This window comes from Hippichthys cyanospilos, chromosome 3, assembly GCF_059441005.1.
Source record: "Hippichthys cyanospilos isolate Australia breed blue-spotted pipefish chromosome 3, RoL_Hcya_1.0, whole genome shotgun sequence".
NCBI classification, from domain to species: Eukaryota; Metazoa; Chordata; class Actinopteri; order Syngnathiformes; family Syngnathidae; genus Hippichthys; species Hippichthys cyanospilos.
This window is the reverse complement of record NC_142371.1, coordinates 22,615,186-22,635,288: the sequence shown is the minus strand read 5'-3', so window position 1 is coordinate 22,635,288 and position 20,103 is coordinate 22,615,186. Positions and strand designations below refer to the sequence as shown.

The following is a 20,103-nucleotide window of genomic DNA, read 5'->3' as shown; positions in this document are numbered from 1 at the left end:
CTCAGTTCTGGTACTTCTCACCTTATAAAGAACATGCCATTTACAGTTGGAAAACATACCGCTAAAGATCTGGGGGGTGTAAAAATTGATGTCTTTTCTGTATACAACCCCCTACCGCCTTCCTTTGAAAAAAATTGTTCAGAGCGTTTCCTGATCACGCAGTCAGTGTAGTGATTCCTTTCTAAAGGCAAGAAGACAGCAGCCGAAAAATATGCTGAGGTCATGAGGTCACGGCAGGTGCAGGTGAAACTGGAGTCTGGGCAGTTGGCCTATCGATTGAAATGGAAGGACGCGACGAGAAAGGACGCATATTTCTACGTGATCACAGATACCCCGAGACACTCCGGGCTTCTCCGGCTCGGCTCCAGCAGACCCATTTGGAAGGCTGCCCAGGTCTGAAACTGAAAATGTTTGGCTGATGAACCCTCAAGGGTGGTACCGCATTCCCAGCCTTGCCTGCTGGCTTGTAAAACCCCAATTAAAAAGATCCATTTGGGAAATGAAACTTTCCGACGTTCAAGAAACGAGTCGCTTTGTTCTCCTTGTGGAGCGCAAGACACGTTTAGAAAGGCTCAACACGACATTTTGGATTGTATTAAAAAAACAAAATCAATTCCATCGGGGAAGACGGCGGAATGATTAATTTGCTTTGGGACTTTTGGATGTCCCACAAAGCTGTCGGAATATAAAATTTTTTCATCACTGTCCAAGACCAATCAAACGGAACAGACCGTGTTGACCTAATTAGAAATAACTCGAAATTAGGAATAACAAGACTAACCAGAAAAGCCATCTCAACAACAGACAAATTCATCGTTATTTGGAACAGCTACAGCTACCGTCCACGTTTGTCGGAAATATTACTCGGATTTCTTCCCCGCACAGATGTGCAATCTCATTTTTGAGAAGTTCTTAGAAAAATCTGTGAAAATTCATCAACTTTACCAGACAATTTCGGTTTAAAAATGTGTCCAAAAACAGTTTAACTTGGTCAAACAAACTAGAAATGACAAGAGATGAACCAAAAAATGTAACCAATTACTTTTTTGCAGTGTTTTTAATGTTTGCTTATTTTTTTTTTCATATTTGGGATAAAATGAACATTTTAACATTGGAACAGCTTGAATGGGTCAAGATATGTAGAAACTACATAAGAAAAACAAACATGCAGATTATGGTGTGTTTTGTGACTAGAATTTGGGTACATCACAATTTTTGGTATGGGTAACGTTAATTTGAACACTTTGAAGTTGGAACGATTTAAATCGACCAAAAAGTAATTGAGGATAAAACACAAAATCAGTATTTTTGAATATTTTATGGGTAATTTATGACTAAGTGAAAACTGTGCATTTTGTTTTCATACTTTGTAGTGAATTTAATAAAGTTCTTCCTCAGTATTAGCAGACAATTAACAACAATGAATAACATTGAGTACTAATCTTTACCGACCCATTTCAAGCCATTGCTTCAGAAGATCCTAATGTAAGGATTTCTCAACTGTCTTCTCCAAAACCAAGTGAAGAATGACTGAAGTACGTTTCCAGAAGAAACAACAGCTGGAAAAGCCAATACCCTCAACAGTATGTTAGCAAAACGCTAGCGGCTCTGTAAAGTGAGTCAGCAGGTTCTAAATTCAAATCTGAGTCACTGCTCATGTTTTTATTTTGGCTGATGACCACCAATCAGGATGGTGATACAAGGAGGATGTTCAGACCCTTAATTAGACCGGCCGCCTGTTGCTGACATTTTTGCGCATGTGTCATGTTCTGCTTTTGTCTGACCTCAATCCACCTCCAAAAAAAAAATAAAAATCACCGTTAATTTCTGTTAAGGTTCGTTGTACAGAGCAAAATGTTTTGAAATTTAATATAAAAAAAAAATGGTTGGTTTCAAGCATGGGGAAAATGAACTTGATCTCCTTAGTGTTTTAATCCGGACGAGTCCACTAGTGAACAAAATGTACAGTAGCGCTGAAATAAGCAGATTTATTTTTAACGAGCCGACGAGACTCGTCACGCAAGGAGCAGCCAGCCTGTGTTGGACTTTTTAAATCTTGTCCAGTCTCTCATCAATTTACTCGAACTTTGAGTTCCAAAAATCTTCTTTTTTACAATAAGTCCTCACTGTTTTCTATTTTTGAGGAGACATTTTTGTGAATCATTTTTAAGTGATGCGCCTTTGGGCCTAGACGTGCTGAGGGGACGTCCCATGATTTATCTTTCTCCATTTTCCATCTCGGTGTGTTGATGTAAGTTGCTGAGTCTAACCTCTAGTCGGCGCCACTTCAAAACAGCTTTTCTGTTTGTTCATCCCAGCGATTTCATGATGATCACCTAGCCTTAAATGCCACCTTATATGGGTGGTCAGTGTCAGGAGAACGTTCTGTTTCTGATGTGTCAAGGTCTCAGTTCCATACTTTAAACTGTGAAAAGTAATAATACTTCACATATTTGAGACAAAAATTACTGCAGTACACGTAAATCTTGAGTTATAAAACCTTATACAGTAACTGTACTGTTATTCCTTCTCATTTCCATCTCCCTGGCTGTCGTCGGGGAACACAGATGGCCGAGTTGCCCTCGGAGTAATGACCTTCGAAGTGGCCTTCGGTTTACCCGAAGTGGAGCTCGTAGTTGACCAAATATGATAACAAGGAAGCAGAGTTTACGCTCAAAATTCCAATTCATTACAACTTGTAACATCTTCCCAACTCTCTGTTTTGTCCTCACCGTACCCCTCGCCTCACCATTGTTACTCGCATTTCAGCTTCACTCAACTGCTGTCGCGGTCGTGACTCGGACAGGTTGCTTGTGAACCGCAGGTTGACACGCAGGAAACGGCGTGGAGTTGCGATAAATGCTTTATTAACACAAAAAGCACGCACCGTGTGGGATCTAACAAAATACTTCAAAGTACAACAAAAGGATGATAAAGAGACTCAAAGTACAACTAAAAGAGACTATTCAAAAGTGCAAGTAACTTAGTAAGACTTGGGGGGTAGAACCAGCAGGCGGACGTCGCCAAAAGTACAAAGTAACAAAGCAAACTGCTGGCCAACAGGCAGACTAGAATACTAAGAGAGAAAGTAGCAAATAATAACACTCGGGAAAAAACACTTAGAGTCGAGGGAACGAGGAACCGGCATGGACACTGCAAAGCTGCGAACGAAATAATCCGGCGACGCCCTCCAGCTCTGACCGCATCATATACATCATCTCCTGATTAGAATGAGGAGCAGGTGTGCGGCCAGTGGTTCTGCTCCCCAATCTGCAACACACAGGACACTCATTAGGGACACAGAATGTGACAACAGCGTCTTGGGGAATAACGACAGCTCGGACTTGAGCGTCCAAACAATCAGTCAATCAGCTCACGGGCACTCCTACAAGATACGTGATTGGCTTCCGGCGCAACATTAACCAATGAGAGCAGGAGTTGTAATCCACTCCTGCCCTCAAGGGCCTATATTGCCCCGGGAGTCAATCACGTCTAGCCAGGCAATTTTGTCCAAGCTGCTGACTGCCTTGAGCAAGCAGACACCACCTCACACACATGAGCCACGTAAGGGAGAAATACGGTCCAATTGAAATACAGCATTGTTGTAATTAATTGGAATTTGAAGTGTAAACTCTGCGTCAATGTTATACTGTTTGGTCAGCTGCAGGCTCCACTCTAGCTTGACGTCGGACGAGTGCAATTACGGTCAACTTGACTGTTTGGCATGCAGGAAACCTGCTGGCTCTCTTTTTTTTTTTTTTTAATCTGATTTGATTGGCTCCAAGTGTGTTTAATAAAGTTGGACTTTCACATCCTCAGCTTGAATGAATTGAAACTGTCCCCTATCGACAAACGTACTCCAAAGTAGTCATGCAGTAATAAGCAAGTTATGTAAGAATGTAAAGAAAGGAATCCATAATTGTCAACATTTTCTATCGCTGCTCCTTTGTCCGTGTTTTAATGACGAATCCAAAGTGGATTGTTTGGAAAGAGATTACACTTGATTTGTAATCGGACTTTTCCGATCAGTGGTATTCCGGACAAAAAGTCATTTGGATGTCCCGTCGCACACAATCGGAGGTCAGGAGGTAAAAAAAAAGGCGAGCGGTTGTAATCCGCTGAGGTCAAAACAAGCCTTAAACCCTCTTTGGTGTCTGCGGCCGTCGTTAATCTGGCGAGCGGGCAGCCGGTGAAAAGTGCCGTCGGAAAAGCTTCTCGGCAACCACGTCCCGTCGCTCAGCTTATGTAAGGTCCCCGGGCGAGCGCTCTTATAGATCAGGATAACATATAGATGACTTTGGGGTGATGTAAGAGACCTCCTGATCCTCAGGGAGAGCGAGTCCAGCACGGGTCAGTCGGGAACAGGAAGCAGATGTGTCCCGACAAAATGAGGAGCGGAAGAAATTACTTCTGATCTACAATTTGGAGAGTTGGTTAAGTCACTTCAGCGTAATACTACAAGAAAAACGTGACATTTTCTTTAAAAATGAGGCATTTTTTCTGGAGATGATTGTGTATTATGGAATTTAAGGCAATGATTTTTTCCAGTGAATAGTGGCGATCAACTCCAAGAAAAAAAGAAATAAAAAGCTTTGTAAGCACAATTTCAGCCATTTTTTGGCATATATATATATATATATATATATATATATATATATATATATATATATATATTTTTTTTTTTTTTTTCCTTTTTTTGTAGTCTTTTTTTTCCTCCAAAAAATGGCTGAAATTGTGCTTACAAAGCTTTTATTTTTTTCAAGACTTTTTAAAGTAATAATTAATAATGTTAAAACAAATCTGATGTTTGATAAATGTGAATAATCTAAATAAGAAAAAAATATTTTTTTCTGAATAAATTTTGCATTTGAATGAATGTTTTTTTGGAGGGAAGAAAATACTTTTCAAAAAGTCATGATTGAACATATTTGGATTTTTTGGGGCGATTTTTTTGTTTGGTTTTTTTTTTACATACAAAAATACCACAGTATTTGGGGCACAACGTTGCATTTTTAGATAATGTCCAAGATTTTTTTTACTGTTCATATTTTTACCGTAAGTACAGTAGTAGATCAGGATTTTGATATTAAAAGTACATAAAAGTACGAATTTACGAAAATGTGATGATTTTGTATACGTGTGTGTCTATAAAACTAAATTGTAGAAATGCAACTGCATGATAAACATCTCATGTTTATCTAATTGGCAATTGGGTCAGAAAACAGAATCATAGCCACGCCCCCTTCATCAAACCCACACACATTCACACGATTTAAACGCATTGGAGGCTGCATCTCAGTCGCTTCTATCGCCCCATCAGTCTCATCATCTAAAGTGCTGTCGCCATCTTGTTAGAGTTTAAAAAAAAAATTAAAGATCAGGCATCATCAATCAAGAGCCAAGGCGAGCACAGTGCTCCCATGGGCGCCACTTAGCCCCGCCTTAGCATCGTAACGCCGCTGAGGTCATTTGTGACCTTGAAAGGCGCGAAGCTTCGTCATTGCTTTTTTGGCACTAAGACTCAAATAAACGCAAAGCAGCCACAAAGATAAAAGAACACCCCTCATATATATATATTTATATATATATATATATATATATATATATATATATATATATATATATATATATATATATATATATATATATATATATATATATATAGTATGTATATGAAATTGTTCAGAAAGAAGATGTTTGCATTAGCAAGCGTACCTAATAAACTTGCCCCAGTTTGACACATTGGTCGGTGTGTCAGCTCACACATGACCAAGTTGGTCAGTTCTTTTGTATATTTAGACATGTTCATGTTGTTCATGTACAAATCAGGCGTGTGACTAACACCACGAGGAAGCGTTACCTATAGCGTGAGGCCTCCATTTTTGTCTCCCATCTATAAATGTAGTTGTTTCCATTACGCCACGACCACCTGAGGATATGTGTCATTTTGTGTCGGTGGTTTGTTTTTGATTTTTAGCTTGTCAGCCATTGTCATGCAAATGGTCAGTGGACACTTTATTGGATAAATCATCTATTGATATCCAATGCAAAAATGAAAATGAAGAAGCTTGCACTCGTCCACTAAATGTCTACGGGTCAATCGAACGGAAAGTCAGCCATTTTGGTTTGAAGCAGACATTCTATGTCACCTTAAGGGATCTTCTATGCATTGCCCGTATTTTTATTTACCCGTCAGCTGAACCGTTGTGAAGTATTTTGTCTAATCCTTTTAATATTTACATCAAAGGCATTTCACACCAAAGGAAAGGCATCGAAAGAAGACACTAAGGACCAGAAATATTTCCCAGATTAAACGGCATGACCACTTAGTTATAACACTACCAGGAGTGAACTACACCTTGGCCAAAAAAACGTGAGTGATGTGGATGAAAATGACCCAAAAATTGTCAAAATGATGCACAAGACTTAACTATTGCAGTGCCAAGCGTTATCAGAAAAGGCAACCTCTAGAGTGCCAGTATATTTCGTATTTTCATTCATCTTTCAAAGCCAACAGAATATTGTGTGCTGTGTCTATGTGCTGCCATATGAAAGATCGACTTCCATTCCTTACTTACTTGTAATATATGTGTTGTAAGTGTGAAAACGCTGCCATACAAAGGTCACAGTTATCATTACATTGCTCAATGGGCTTAATATTAGATAAGGACGAGGCAAGATGGCACGGTTAGAGCAAAAGAGACGTTTTACTTCCTGTTTAGAAATATTGGGACCCTAAAACTCCTATTTCATAAAAGATTAAAACACCTATGTGCCAAACGTAATTTATATGCACATATTACACTGTGGAAAGTAGGAAAAATCATGTTGCGGCCACTTTAACAAATATAGGTACAATCAATCGAAAAAAACAAAAAACGTATTTGATGAGAATTTTACTATTCAGTATTTTTATCACTATTTTAAATCTCGTCCATGGCACTGAAAGACTTAAGGATGCGGAGGATGCTGTATGAGTCGGAATGACTTTCCGTTCACCTGTCCATTTTCAATAGTTAATAGTTGAATTTCTTGTCGTCTTATTATATGATCCAGTTTGAATTTAAGGGTGATTGCAAACTTTTGACTTTTACTGCATGTTAGGCAGTTTTTGGTATTATAAATCACAAACAATGAAAAAAAACAAAACCTAAGCTTATTCACTCGGACTATTGTGATGCTCTCCTATTTCAGTGCTGCTTGGTTTTTTCCAGCCGTGTCAGCAGACTTTTCCGCATAATGAAGCGACATGAAGGCAGGCTTGCACTCAAAGTGAAACCAGATGCCCTCCTTTTGGTTCCTCTGCGCAACTCCTCCCCAAACCCAAAACTCCATGTGTACTTCCTCAAAATTCCAGTACATATGAACCAGACGCTGACCTACTTGCGCATTGGACCCGCCCGGCACCCAAACAGAACCACCGACTCCAAAACCTGACTGACTTGTGGAGTTTTGAAGGTATGGCAAAGTTTCTGTTCATATATTTGACTTCAAAGTTGTCTACCGGTCTTCAAGTTTTGTTTTCCTTGTTTTAGCACCAAATCTGACTTAAAAGTACTTAAAATGAAGGTAGAAGTAAAGACACTTGAGTAAAACAAGAAAAATAATATTCAAGTGAAAATTGGTGCAGTCCCTGAAATATACTTAAATACAAAGAAGAAAAAACAAGTTATAGTCATTTATTGGGGACGGAAGGAGACACAAATCCCATGAGACAAAATTTCTTACAAAAGTGAGAAATCACGTTGTTTCCCACTGAACACAATCGGTCCTATTTTCTAACAAAATACTGCATATTTGTGTATTAGGTTCAGCACGAATGAATATATAAATCAATACATTCACATTGTTTTTGTTTTTTAATTGTTCATAGTAAGTCAGTGTTCCGTCACTGGTAAGCAATTGTTTTTAAGACAAAAAGCTACTTATTGTCCTCCATGCATGCCAAGAATGTAAAAACAAAAAAAATCAACAATTGTCACCTAATTATTTTGAAATAGGCAGCTTGTTGAGTCAACTCTACAAGCACTAGTGATACTGCATCACTACTGCTATTATTATCGTAATGCAGCACTTTTCGTATATTCTCAAAACAACTTTGAATTTTATCACCTGAACACACACCACAGTAAACCATTAAATTGATCCTAAGCCAATGCATGCCTATTGACAACAATTAATCGTAACTTAATCTATTTCTGCCTTTTTGGTGTCTCAGAGAATGAAAAAAAAAGTGAGCAATATCTCATTTTGGCAAAGGCATTGGTAAAAAGTTGTTTTTCCAAGGAAACGAGATCAGAAAAGCTCTTTTGGGTCTAAATATTGACACTTAAAAAATTCATTGAAGTACCGAAATATTTATACTTCATTCCGCTCCACCACTTCATGCTAAAGCCAAACATTAATTCCATGTGTTTGTTTTCTTTTAGGTCACGTCACTTCTTCTACCCGTCAGCCATTTTTTTTTATCCAGATGTCCTTTGTTATTTCAGATGTTTCCCGTTGCAAGTTTTTGCATACTTTTTGTTCCTGTCAGCTGTTCCAGCTGCTCGTGTTCTTTTCAGTGCTTTACTTAACAAACAGAAAACTGGTGCACATTCTTAGCATGCATGCTAGTAGCATCAAACTAACAATGTACACCAGAATGGCTAATGCTATTGCTAGCACAAAGCCACGTCCTAGTTTCCACGTCTCTCAACGGATCGGCACCCAAAAGTGTGCATTCTCCTCCTTGGTTGCCATGGTTACAGTCACCATGTTCAGTCAAGCCCACTCCAAAATTCAAAAGCAATACAACAATACAAACAATACAAAAACAGAAAAATACAATTTCAATGTGAATACAAGGCAGGAGAAATAATATGAAATATTTTTGTTTGTGCAGGATGTGGCTGCGTTTCGTTTGCGTGTTTCTGTTGGCCGCGTCGGTTCTGGCCCGCCTGGATCAGGTGACCCTGGACAGCCAATGGGAGCAGTGGAAGATAACACACGGGCGGGAATACAACGGCATGGTCAGTGTTTTTCAAAGTGGGTTAAGGGCTTCAAATTAAGGTTTTAGTTTAGGTTTAGTGTTTTAAAGTAAGGTTTTAGACATGAAGTAGGGTATCAAAGTAAGGTTTTAGACTTGGCCTCAAGTTTAAAGTGTTGTTTTTTTGAATGGGCTTAGGGTTTCAAAGTAGGGTTTTAAACCAGGTTAAGATTTTCAAAGTAAGGTTTTAGATTAAGTTTAGACTCGGGCTCAAGTTTAAAGTGTTTTTATTACAAGGGTTAGGATTTCAAAGTAGGGTTTTAGATTAGGTTTAGGGTCTTAAAGTAGGGTTTTAAATCTAGGGTTTTTGGTTCAAAGTAAAGCTTTTCGACTTGGACTAGGGTATTAAAGTAGGGTTTTAGACTTGGGCTTCAGTTTAAAGTGCTCAAGTTTAAAGTGTTTTTTTTAACAAGGGTTAGGGGTTCAAAGTACAGTTTTAAACAGGTTAAGGATTTCAAAGTAAGGTTTTAGATCTATGGTTAGGATTTGAATGTGAGGTTTTTGCCTTGGGATAGGGTATCAAAGTAGGGTTTTAGACATGGGCTCAAGTGTTGTTTTGTTTTTGTTTTTTATACTAGGGTAAGTGTTTCAAAGTAAGGTTGTGGACTTGGGGTAGAATATCAAAATAGGGTTTTAAACTTGGACTCAAGTTTAAAGTTTTTTTTGTTTTTTGTTTTTTTACTGGGGTTAGGGTTTCAAAGCAGGGTTTTAGATTAGGGTTTGTATTTTAAAGTATGGTTTTAAAATAGGGTTAGATTTTTTTTCAACGTAGGGTTTTAGACAAGGATTTAGACTAGGGTTAGGGTTTTGATGTAGGGTTTTCCAACCAGGGCTAAGGTTTCAATACAGGGTATTAAGCTAGTGTTCTGGTTTCAAATTAGGGTTTTATTTCTACCTGAACATGGTCAACTGTGCTTGTAGTTTAGCCGATTGACAACGTCACACACGCGTAGTCTTTATTTGCCGTGTTTTGTGCTAGTAAAGAGGGAGGATGTCCCGAGACCGCAATGTGATCTGCTTTTAATCGTCCTGATTAAAGAATCCAGGCTGCGGCATCCAGCAGCCATTTGCGCCTAATTAAAATGTCAATTTGACCCATTTGCCCAGATGGATGACTTTCAATTTGCCTGCTCCTCTTTTTGCGCGCTTTGCTCAAGTCGACTTTCAACTTTTCGCTCACGCATATGACAATGCCGCTTTATTAGGTACACAAACCAACGACATCCACTTCAAGTCCGCTTCAAGAAAACGCTTCAAGTCAAAAAGGATGACTTTCTAATCAATACTTAGCATTTGTTCTTGAAATGTTTTATATTGATAGACACATCCACCTTCTTAATGAAAATGTCTGAAAAAAAATTTTTAATAAAAAATGAAACTAGAAAACTAAAATTAATTCTAAAAACAATAAATTTGACTGATAAAATCATTGAAGCTAATACTAGAACTAGTATTTAAATTGGCTAGTAAATAAATAAATAAAACTAATACTGAAACATCATGAAACAGGCTACTTAAAAAAAACTAAATCTAATAATAAATCCTATTATAAAATAAACAAAATAAACTAATACTAAAAGTAAGAATGTGTTTGGCTACTTAAAAAAAAATACAAAACTAATAGTCAGAAAATTTAAAATAAAATAAAATTGGATTGTGAAAAAAAAACAACAAAAAACTAATCTGAAACTAAAACTGAAAATTGCTATGTATAAAATCAAAACAGTAAAGCAAACACAAAAACTAATAGTGAATTAGGCTAATCAAAAAAATAAATAAAACAATGCTAAAACTAATAATACGACAGGTGAATTTAAACAAAAAGCAAAAACCAATTTGAAAACAAATAGTGGAATTGGCTAATTAAAAAAAACAACAACTAAAAGTAACAATGGAACTGCCTGATTTTGTTTTAAGAAAAACGAAAACAAATGATTGTTTGAAGTAGCTCATAGAAAAACAAAACCTTATAATAAACCTAATAATGACATTCCCCAATTTAAAAAAGAAACAAAGTAAATCTAGTAATGAAAATAATAATAAACATCATTTTAAAAATAAGCATTTTTGATAAATAATACTGACAAACCTGTTCTGAGGACTATTTAAAACTAGCTTGATATTAACTTATTCCTTGTCAGACCATTAACATAGGAACAAGACGTCTAGGGTCGTCAATGGCAGTGAATGAGTTTAAAAAAAAAAGGCAAACCGAAATAAAGACAAATTCTAATGAAAAATCCTACATCCTCCTAACCTTGGTCCACGTTTCCACTCGCTCTGGACCAGGACGAGGAAGGCATCCGACGGGCCATCTGGGAGAAGAACGCGCTGATGATCGAGGCCCACAACCAGGAGGCGGCTCTGGGCCTGCACTCGTACGAGCTGGGCATGAACCACCTGGGCGACATGGTGAGAAATATGGCAACAGATGACCCGATATCATCATCGTGATCATCTGAGCTGTAAGACGTGAGAACTTGGTGTGGGCGCAGACGTCGGAGGAGGTGGCGGAGAAACTGATGGGCTTGGAGATGCCCATGACGCGGGAACGCGGCTACACCATGAGCCCGGAGCAGCAAGTCTACCCGCTGCCTAAGTTGGTGGACTACCGCAAGACGGGCATGGTCACGCGCGTCAAAGACCAGGTGTGTCATCTTCTCATATGACATCATCTTACAAACTGAGAAGTGTTTGTATTGTTGTAAGTTATGACATAAAACTCTGTGCGCAACTGGTAATCCTGGTGAAATGATCTTATAACATCCATTTGTTCGGTTTTTACCATTTTAAAACGTCATTTTGACTTGCTTGTGAGTTAATATTGAAAAAGATGCATTTCAAGCTTAGACTAAATTGAACATTTAAAGTGGTGAATGCTGCTCTCTAGTGGACAAAAGGAAGAGTGCAGAACATACTTCAAAATAATCAGAATTTATTACGTTACAGTACATTTACTGTTGCAGTTTTTATATGAATTATGGTGCACGAAGCTCCTTCAATGAAACCCTCTCAATGTTTAACTTATAAAGGGATAGTACACTTATTTAGCCATTTTGAGCAGTATTTTGTCACTAATTCGTATTGACTTGTCTTTAATTTATTCCAAACATATTCTTCATGTAGAACAAATACATTAAAAGCACATTTTTCCAATTGCTTCCAACTGAAAATCCCATGAATGAGAAACACTGAAAAAGCTTTCCATCAAGACCATGATCAAAGGGATGAAATACTGGCATCAAGTGGACAAATAGAGGAATGCACCCTCACGAAAAAAAAAAATCAATGCGTTTGAGTGTTGTAGAAATAAATTGTGTCAAGAATTGAGGGAGTTTTTTGGTTTCTCAGGGTTCATGCGGCTCGTGCTGGGCCTTCAGCTCGGCGGGGGCGCTAGAGGGTCAGCTGGCCAAGACCACGGGTGAGCTGAGGGACCTTAGTCCTCAGAACCTGGTGGACTGTGTGACGGAGAACAGCGGCTGCGGAGGAGGATACATGACCAACGCCTTCAAATACGTCAGAGACAACGGGGGCATCGACTCGGAGGAGGCCTACCCCTACGTGGGACAGGTATGGACCTCGGACTCTCCATTTGTGCTCTTTGATTGGCTGTCAGATCCTCCAAGGTGTGGTTAACTATGACTCCAGTTCACCGAAATCTTTAAGGAGTAAATAGCAGAGAAAACGGATGATATTTTCTCTGGTACAGGAGATATTGAAATGATCTGTTCCCCTGTGGCGCCTCCCGCAGGCACAAATGTGCCGCTACAACTCATCCGGTACAGCTGCCGAGTGCCGTAGCTACAAGGAACTTCCCGAAGGAGACGAGCATGCTCTGGCCGTGGCGCTCTTCAAGGTTGGCCCCATCTCCGTTGGCATCGACGCCTCTCAGGGGACCTTCCAGTTCTACCAAAGAGGTCAGTGAATGTAGCACAAGACCTGACTTATCATTCCACATCATGTTGCACTACATTAATTCATGTTGTGAGAATTCACATCAAGCATGTGTATCCTGCCACATCATATCACACCATGTCATGTTGTGAGAAATCAAGTCAAGAATGTGGGTCATGCCACATCATATCACACCATGCTAAATCACCACATCCCTTCAGGACAGGCCACATCAAGCTGTCAATTTATGCCATGTAATTGCATTGTATATCATGTCACACCCAACCGTATCATCATATCATAACAATCCACATAATGTCACATGTCATGTGACCTCACATAACTTCACACCACTACCACATCACTTCATGCCATTCTATGCCAATCCACATCTTGTCATATTACATCATATCATTTCCCATGCCACACCACATCATGACGTATCAGATCAGAACACATCATACCATGCTAATTCACATCATTTTACATTATACAATTTCACATCACATCATGCCACACCACGCCATGACTGATCAGACTATGAATATTATATCAATCCATATCATATCATGCCAGACCCTGCAGTCATGCCATGTTATAAGACATCGTGCCATGTCATGCCAAGCCACATCATATCATATAAAGTCGCGCCATGCCATGTCACGTCACATAACTTCACACAACCATCACATCACACTTTCCCATCATTCCACGCCACGTCGTGACACATCAGATGAGACCACATAATGTCATATCAATCCATATCATAGCATTGCAGGCCCTGTTACATCATACCAAGCCACATCATATCATAGCATGTCATGACATGCTACATCATTTTATGTAATCCCACACCACATGGCAAGGCATGGAACATCACAGTATATCATCCCATGCCAATTCATGTTATATTACATTGTGCAATTTCACATCACATCATCCCACACCACATCATGACAGATCAGACTACTGTTATCAAATCAATCCATATCATAGCATACCAGGTCATGCCATAATTCATGCCATGTCATGCCAAACCACATCATATCATACCAAGTCAGGTCATGCCTCGTCACCTCATATAACTTCACACAACCACCACATCACACTATTTCACATCATTCCACACCACGTCGTGACACATAATGTCATATCAATCCATATCACAGCACACCAGGCCATGTCACATCCCATCATGCCAAGTCACGTCATGCCACGCTACTTCACATCGTTACATCATGTCAAGTCACCTTCGAACCACATCACGCCATGTCACTTCATACCACTTCATACTTCCTCCCTGTCACACGCGCAGGCATTTACTACGACCCCAACTGCAACAAAGACGACGTCAACCACGCCGTGCTAGCGGTGGGCTACGGCGTGACAGCCAGGGGCAAAAAGTACTGGATCATCAAGAACAGGTGTGAAATCATCCTTGTGTGACATCATCACACGTACACCATCGCTTTCTTTTAATTTGATACTTGTATTTTCTACAGCTGGAGCGAGAGCTGGGGCAACAAAGGCTACATCAAGATGGCGCGTAACCGTGGCAACTTGTGCGGCATCGCCAACCTGGCCAGCTACCCCATCGTGTGAGCGCCTGGCGTCTTTTTGGCCGTTTCCATGACGACCAGTTTCCTGTTTTAGTGTCTTTGTGGCTGTTAGCGGAAATGTTTTTGACTTGAAAGCGCGCACATACGCGGCGTCGCTGGCCGACGCAGTTCCACGGAAATACAGACGTGACGTCATAATGGAGATGTGTACGTGTCACGTGACAATGAAATGCTAATTTGTATCTGCAAAATACTCATCGGTGACAATGAATTATACATACATAACATGCATGCGAAATACCTGCGTCAAATATAACTTACTAATAATTTTCAGCATAAATATTATACTTTACAAATAATACAAATAAAATAACAGATGTTTAAAATATACAAACAGGCATCCTGACTTTAGTAAATGGATATTAATTCAGAAAAAGGGAATGCTATTTTCTTTACGACATAAAGAAATATGTGTTTTGTGGCCACAATTTAGCATTTTGTCATGTTTGGGGCTCCGTACGGTTCAGCACTTTCGTAGTGATCATTACTGTTTTAATGTGTAAAAAATAATGTTTTGTATGGAATGAAATTAAAGTTTAAAAGGCCGCAATGGTGACGCCATATCTGGCTACTTGGAGTTTGCAGTACACACTATGGCCACTGGAGGCTGCTGTTGATCCTGTTTTCCACTACCAAATAAAGGGAAATGACCTTTCGAGCCGATTTGAACTCGCTTTTCTTTTGCATGTCTTGTAGGTATTGCGTATTTTTGTTGGATTTGGCTGGTGGCTTGTTTGACTTATTTTAAAATAAATCTTGAGGGTAAATTTAACATATTGGGTTGGTTGAAGAGGAAGCAACACTTTGTTTCACATTCATCACCCCTCAACTGAGATGTTTCATGCAGGTAAGTGTAACCCTTAATAAACAATTTATTATTATTCAAACATAAATATAAGCCTTGTACAGTTTTCTTATGGTCCATGATTAACTTATCCACATTAGGTTTTTGTTCAGTATACTTTGGACCGCTTTGATAGCTGCAGTAATTGTTTTTTTGTTTTTTTTTAAATAAGTGACAATGTTCAAAAATGAATAAAAAACGTTTTGTAATGTACCTGCGTTTCCACATCGTTGCTCAAGTACCATGCAGGAAATGGAGCAAGTTTCATTTTGTTGTTGTACCGTACGTGACGGTTAACTGTCACCAGAACACTCCTGATGTACCTTTAATGCTTTAGGTATATTTGTAATAAAAAGGTCTTAGAGCTGGAACTGATTATCGAATTCAGGAAGTTATATTTTCATTTGGTTTGCTCTTTTTCAAAAAAGGAAGTGAAAAAAACACAAAACAGTAGTGAAAGCCAATAGAAAAAAAAATCACCATAATTGGGTTGTATCCTCTGTCTACTCTTGTTTAAACGTTTTTCCACACCATGCTAACCAGATTCCACATCATTCAATGTCACACAATGTTACTCCACATCATTACATGCCATGTCACATTATGGTGCATCGTCATGTTAACTACACAAGAGGCCATGTTCCCTCATATGGCATGCTACAGCACTGTGTCATATGCCATGCCACATCAGGCCACATCATTTCATGCCACACCATGCCACTTCACCTTAAATCACATCAAAATCAGCTCAACTCATACCATAATAATATGTCACGTAATATCACATTGTTATTCCATTTTATGAAATGCCATGTCATGTCATGCAATTTCACATCTTATAACTCCACATCGTGACCTGTCATTTCACATTATAGAGACTAGTCATGCCAAGTTAGATATTGCCAAAATCCTAACAGGACCAAAATTATCAACCTTGCTGCTCATCTCACTGTACGTGACATTGGTGGCGGCCATGTTGGACATCGATCTGGATAAGCACTGGCTGCTGTGGAAGAAGACGCATGGGAAGCAATACCGCAGCCAGGTATAGTCATGTTTTGTTTTTGTTTTCCCGTGTATGTGCATCCAAACGTCTCCTTTGTCCACGTCATTTCAGCAAGAGGAGCTTCATCGCCGAGAAAAGTGGGAAAAGAACCTGATGTTCATCACACTGCACAACCTGGAAGCATCCATGGGCCTCCACAGCTACCGGCTCAGCATGAACGTCCTGGGAGATCTGGTGAGACTCGGTCCGAATGGAACGTACCAACACGCACATCGCCAAGACATCTTGTGTTAATTCTGGCGTCCCTACATAGACACTGGACGAGATCCGTCAGTCTTTCGCCGCCTTGATTCTTCCCACCGACTTTGACACTCTGTCTTCTGATTGGACGCACGGCAATACAGCTGACATTCCTGACTCTGTAGACTGGCGGGACCAAGGATACGTCACGAGCGTAAAGATGCAGGTGAAGAAAGGACAAGAGACTGAATTTCCGTCCAAAGTTTGAATTTTTTGTTTTACAAGGGCAAAGTTTGGGGTTTCCAGGGTTCGTGCGGTTCCTGCTGGGCTTTCAGTGCGGCGGGGGCTCTTGAGGGCCAATTGGCTAAGACCACGGGTCGTCTGGTGGACCTGAGCCCCCAGAACCTTGTGGACTGCTCGTGCAAGTACGGCAATCGAGGCTGCTACGGCGGCTTCATCAGTTCAGCCTTCCGCTACGTCATTGACAATGGCGGCATAGAATCGGAAGAATCGTATCCGTATACGGGCAAGGTGAAAATCTGAAAATCATGTAATGATCCAGAAATTCAAGTCATACTTACTATTACTGTTATCCAAGATACCAACCACATCCTTTTATGAGATGGTGACATACCAGACAGACACACACACACACACGCATATATATATATATATATATATATATATATATATATATATATATATATATATATATATATATATATATATATATATATATATATATATATATATATATATATATATATATATATATATATATATATATTCCACCAGCACCCTACAATTCTTTTTGAAATTCAAGGTTTTAATGCATGAAAATGCACAGCTATGAACTGAAAGTCGTTTAAAGTGATAAAGTGTCATCCACATCAAAATGCTGAATGAGAAAATGCAAAAATGCTATCAAATTTTTAACTTAAAAATACACAGCTGTGAACTGATAGGCATTCCAGGTCTTGAATCATTATCCACATCATTTAGCTGATTGATTAAAATGCTCAGTTATCAACTATTATCTTGAAAAATCTTAAAGTTTGCTGAGAAAATGTCAAATGTTATCAAGATATTAACTCTTGCAACTGGACATTTCTGAACTGAAAGTCATTGCAGGTCACAAAGCGTCATCCACATCATAAAGCTGGCAGACAAATTGTCACAATACTATCAAGCTGGTTAAGTTTGAAAAATTCTAACTGAGGAAATGCCAAAATGTCAAACTCAACACTCAAGAGTGCACAACTGTGAGTCATTTTAGCTCCTAAAGTATAATCCACATCATAAACCTGACTAAAAAAGTACCAAGATGTTATTAAGATAATTCAAGAAATTCAAGCTTTTAATGCTTGAAAATGCACATTCTGTGATTACAACTCATCATCCACATCATAAAGCTAAGAAAATACCAAAATGTGCCAAGGTGTTTCCTGAGCAAATGATGCCTATTTTGAAGAATACAAATTATTTAACAAAGTTTACTTCTTTTTTTGTTCACCAGTTTTTCTTCAGTTTAGCTTTAATTTGTTGTTACTCGAATGTTCTTTTGGTGTGAAATATTAATAACAGTAATTAAGAATGATTAAGTTTTTCGAAAAAACATTTTTGCAGTCCGGGCAGTGTCGCTACAGCGCCGCCCAACGCGCCGCCAACTGCTCCAGCTACAAGGTCCTGCCCAGAGGTGACGAAGACGCTCTCAAGCAAGCGCTCGCCATAGTGGGACCCATCGCGGTTGGCATCGACGCCTCCAGGCCCACCTTTGCTTTCTACAGCAGCGGTGCGTTCACGACCGGCACTTATCTCCGTGCGTACATGGAATGCTGTTTAGAATTTTGCGAATGGACGCCTATGATCATTTCCAGGTGTGTACGACGACTCATCGTGCTGTCAGAAGTTGAACCACGCCGTGTTAGCGGTCGGCTACGGAACTCTGGATGGAAAAGAATTTTGGTTGATCAAGAACAGGTACCATATGGACCTAATAAACACCATAATACAACACACTAGGCAGACCATCTCATCAAATCCAATGTTAGTTATTTTTGTCTTTTAAAACACCATTTTCACTCCCAGTTGTTTCTAAAATTTTGGGCAACCACGATCGCCAAAGTTTTAACAGTTATAAAAGGTCTTTATGTTGTCTTTTATACAGTATAATCCGGCCACTGTTTCTTACTGTTGACGTCATGTGAGGTTAACAAGGGGAAACAGCGCTTTCGTGTGGTCAGACGTGGTAATGACATCTGTTTTTGCTCCAGCTGGGGTCGTTCGTTCGGGGAAGATGGCTACATCCGGATGGCTCGCGGAAAAAACAACCAATGCGGTATCGCCATGTTCTCCTGCTATCCTGTCATGTAGTCTGCAACACAAACTTCTAAAATGGCTTCATCTACTGCACACTGAAATATTCATTCCGTTCGCATGCTGTTTTTTTTGCCAAAGGACTATAGCATAGTAAAGCCGAAGTAACAAACCAGGGCTAGTTTTGACATTTTCAAAGTTTGGTTTTGAACTAAGTATAGGGTTTAAAAATTGGTTTTCAAATTAGGAGTTGAGTTTGAAAATAATATTTCAAAATGGAGTTTCAATGTATGGAATAGGGTTTCAAATTAAGGCTTCAAATGTTCAAGCTTTTAAACGAGTGTTAAGTCTCGAATTGGAGTTAGGGTTTCAAAGTCTTGTTTTAAACCACAGTTAGAGCTCTAAAGTAGGGTTTCAAACCAGGATTTCAAATAGGATTTCAAATGGGTTTGAGATTAAAATGTAAATTGAGGGAATTTCAAACTAGGTTTTAGTTTTCAAAGCAATCTTAAGGATCAATGTATAGTAAAAATTTCAATGCATGCTTTCAAATGAAGTCTTTCACTGCCAGCGCAGTGAAAATGGATCTTGGCTTATATAGCTGTCAGTGGCTTAGAGGAAAAATTAATCTTTGAGGTCTTTAGTCGTCATTGGCAATGAATGAGTTAAAGTTTAAGATAAGGATTTCAAATTTCAGGTAAGAGTTTCAAATGAGGGTTTTAAACTAAAGTTAAAGTTTCCAACTAGGGATGGGGGTTCAAATTATTTCAGACTAAGGCTAGGGTTTCAAATTGGGATTTCAATGTAAGTGTACATTGTGGAAATTGTAATTGTTTTTTTTAAAATGTAGTTTTATTTTGTCTTCAACCGAGAGTGCCAAATAAACTTGAAGCAAGCACACTTGGCCTCTTATTTTGTGATTTGTTTTCATCATATCTTGGCTATATACTGAGAACAGACACTAAGGAATATTTTCAAAGATCTATTTTAAATATTTACCATGTGTTTTATGTGATTTCATTATAACTATTTCGCCGCAGTGAGTCTGGAAGTTCTAAAAAAGTTCCGAGTCGTCGCGCGTTGGGTTACAAATGAATGTTTTTATTTTTTTCTACTTTTTTAGTGCAACATCACAACAAACAAGTTTCACATGAGG

The 20,103-nt window shown here is 39.0% G+C and overlaps 2 protein-coding genes across 3 annotated transcripts; both read left to right on the top strand.

Moving 5' to 3' along the window:
* The first annotated feature begins 7,290 nt into the window (after positions 1-7,290).
* ctsk (cathepsin K) lies at positions 7,291-15,199 on the top strand. Its single transcript, XM_088409492.1, has 8 exons — positions 7,291-7,458; positions 8,885-9,011; positions 11,318-11,440; positions 11,524-11,676; positions 12,380-12,598; positions 12,780-12,945; positions 14,238-14,346; positions 14,425-15,199. Exons 2-8 carry the CDS (start codon positions 8,886-8,888, stop codon positions 14,522-14,524), a joined length of 996 nt encoding a protein of 331 aa, XP_088265618.1. The 5' UTR covers positions 7,291-7,458; position 8,885; the 3' UTR covers positions 14,525-15,199.
* Positions 15,200-15,242: 43 nt separating this feature from the next.
* Positions 15,243-19,847, top strand: LOC148426325 (cathepsin S-like). 2 transcript variants are annotated; one of them, XM_088409490.1, is made up of 8 exons: positions 15,243-15,388; positions 16,303-16,430; positions 16,503-16,625; positions 16,705-16,857; positions 16,938-17,162; positions 18,258-18,423; positions 18,509-18,611; positions 18,905-19,847. In XM_088409490.1, the coding sequence occupies exons 1-8, from the start codon at positions 15,376-15,378 to the stop codon at positions 19,002-19,004; spliced, it is 1,011 nt and encodes a 336-aa protein (XP_088265616.1). In that variant the 5' UTR covers positions 15,243-15,375; the 3' UTR covers positions 19,005-19,847. The 2 variants fall into 2 exon arrangements, with proteins under 2 accessions (XP_088265616.1, XP_088265617.1); XM_088409491.1 differs by lacking the exon at positions 16,938-17,162.
* Positions 19,848-20,103: the final 256 nt, after the last annotated feature.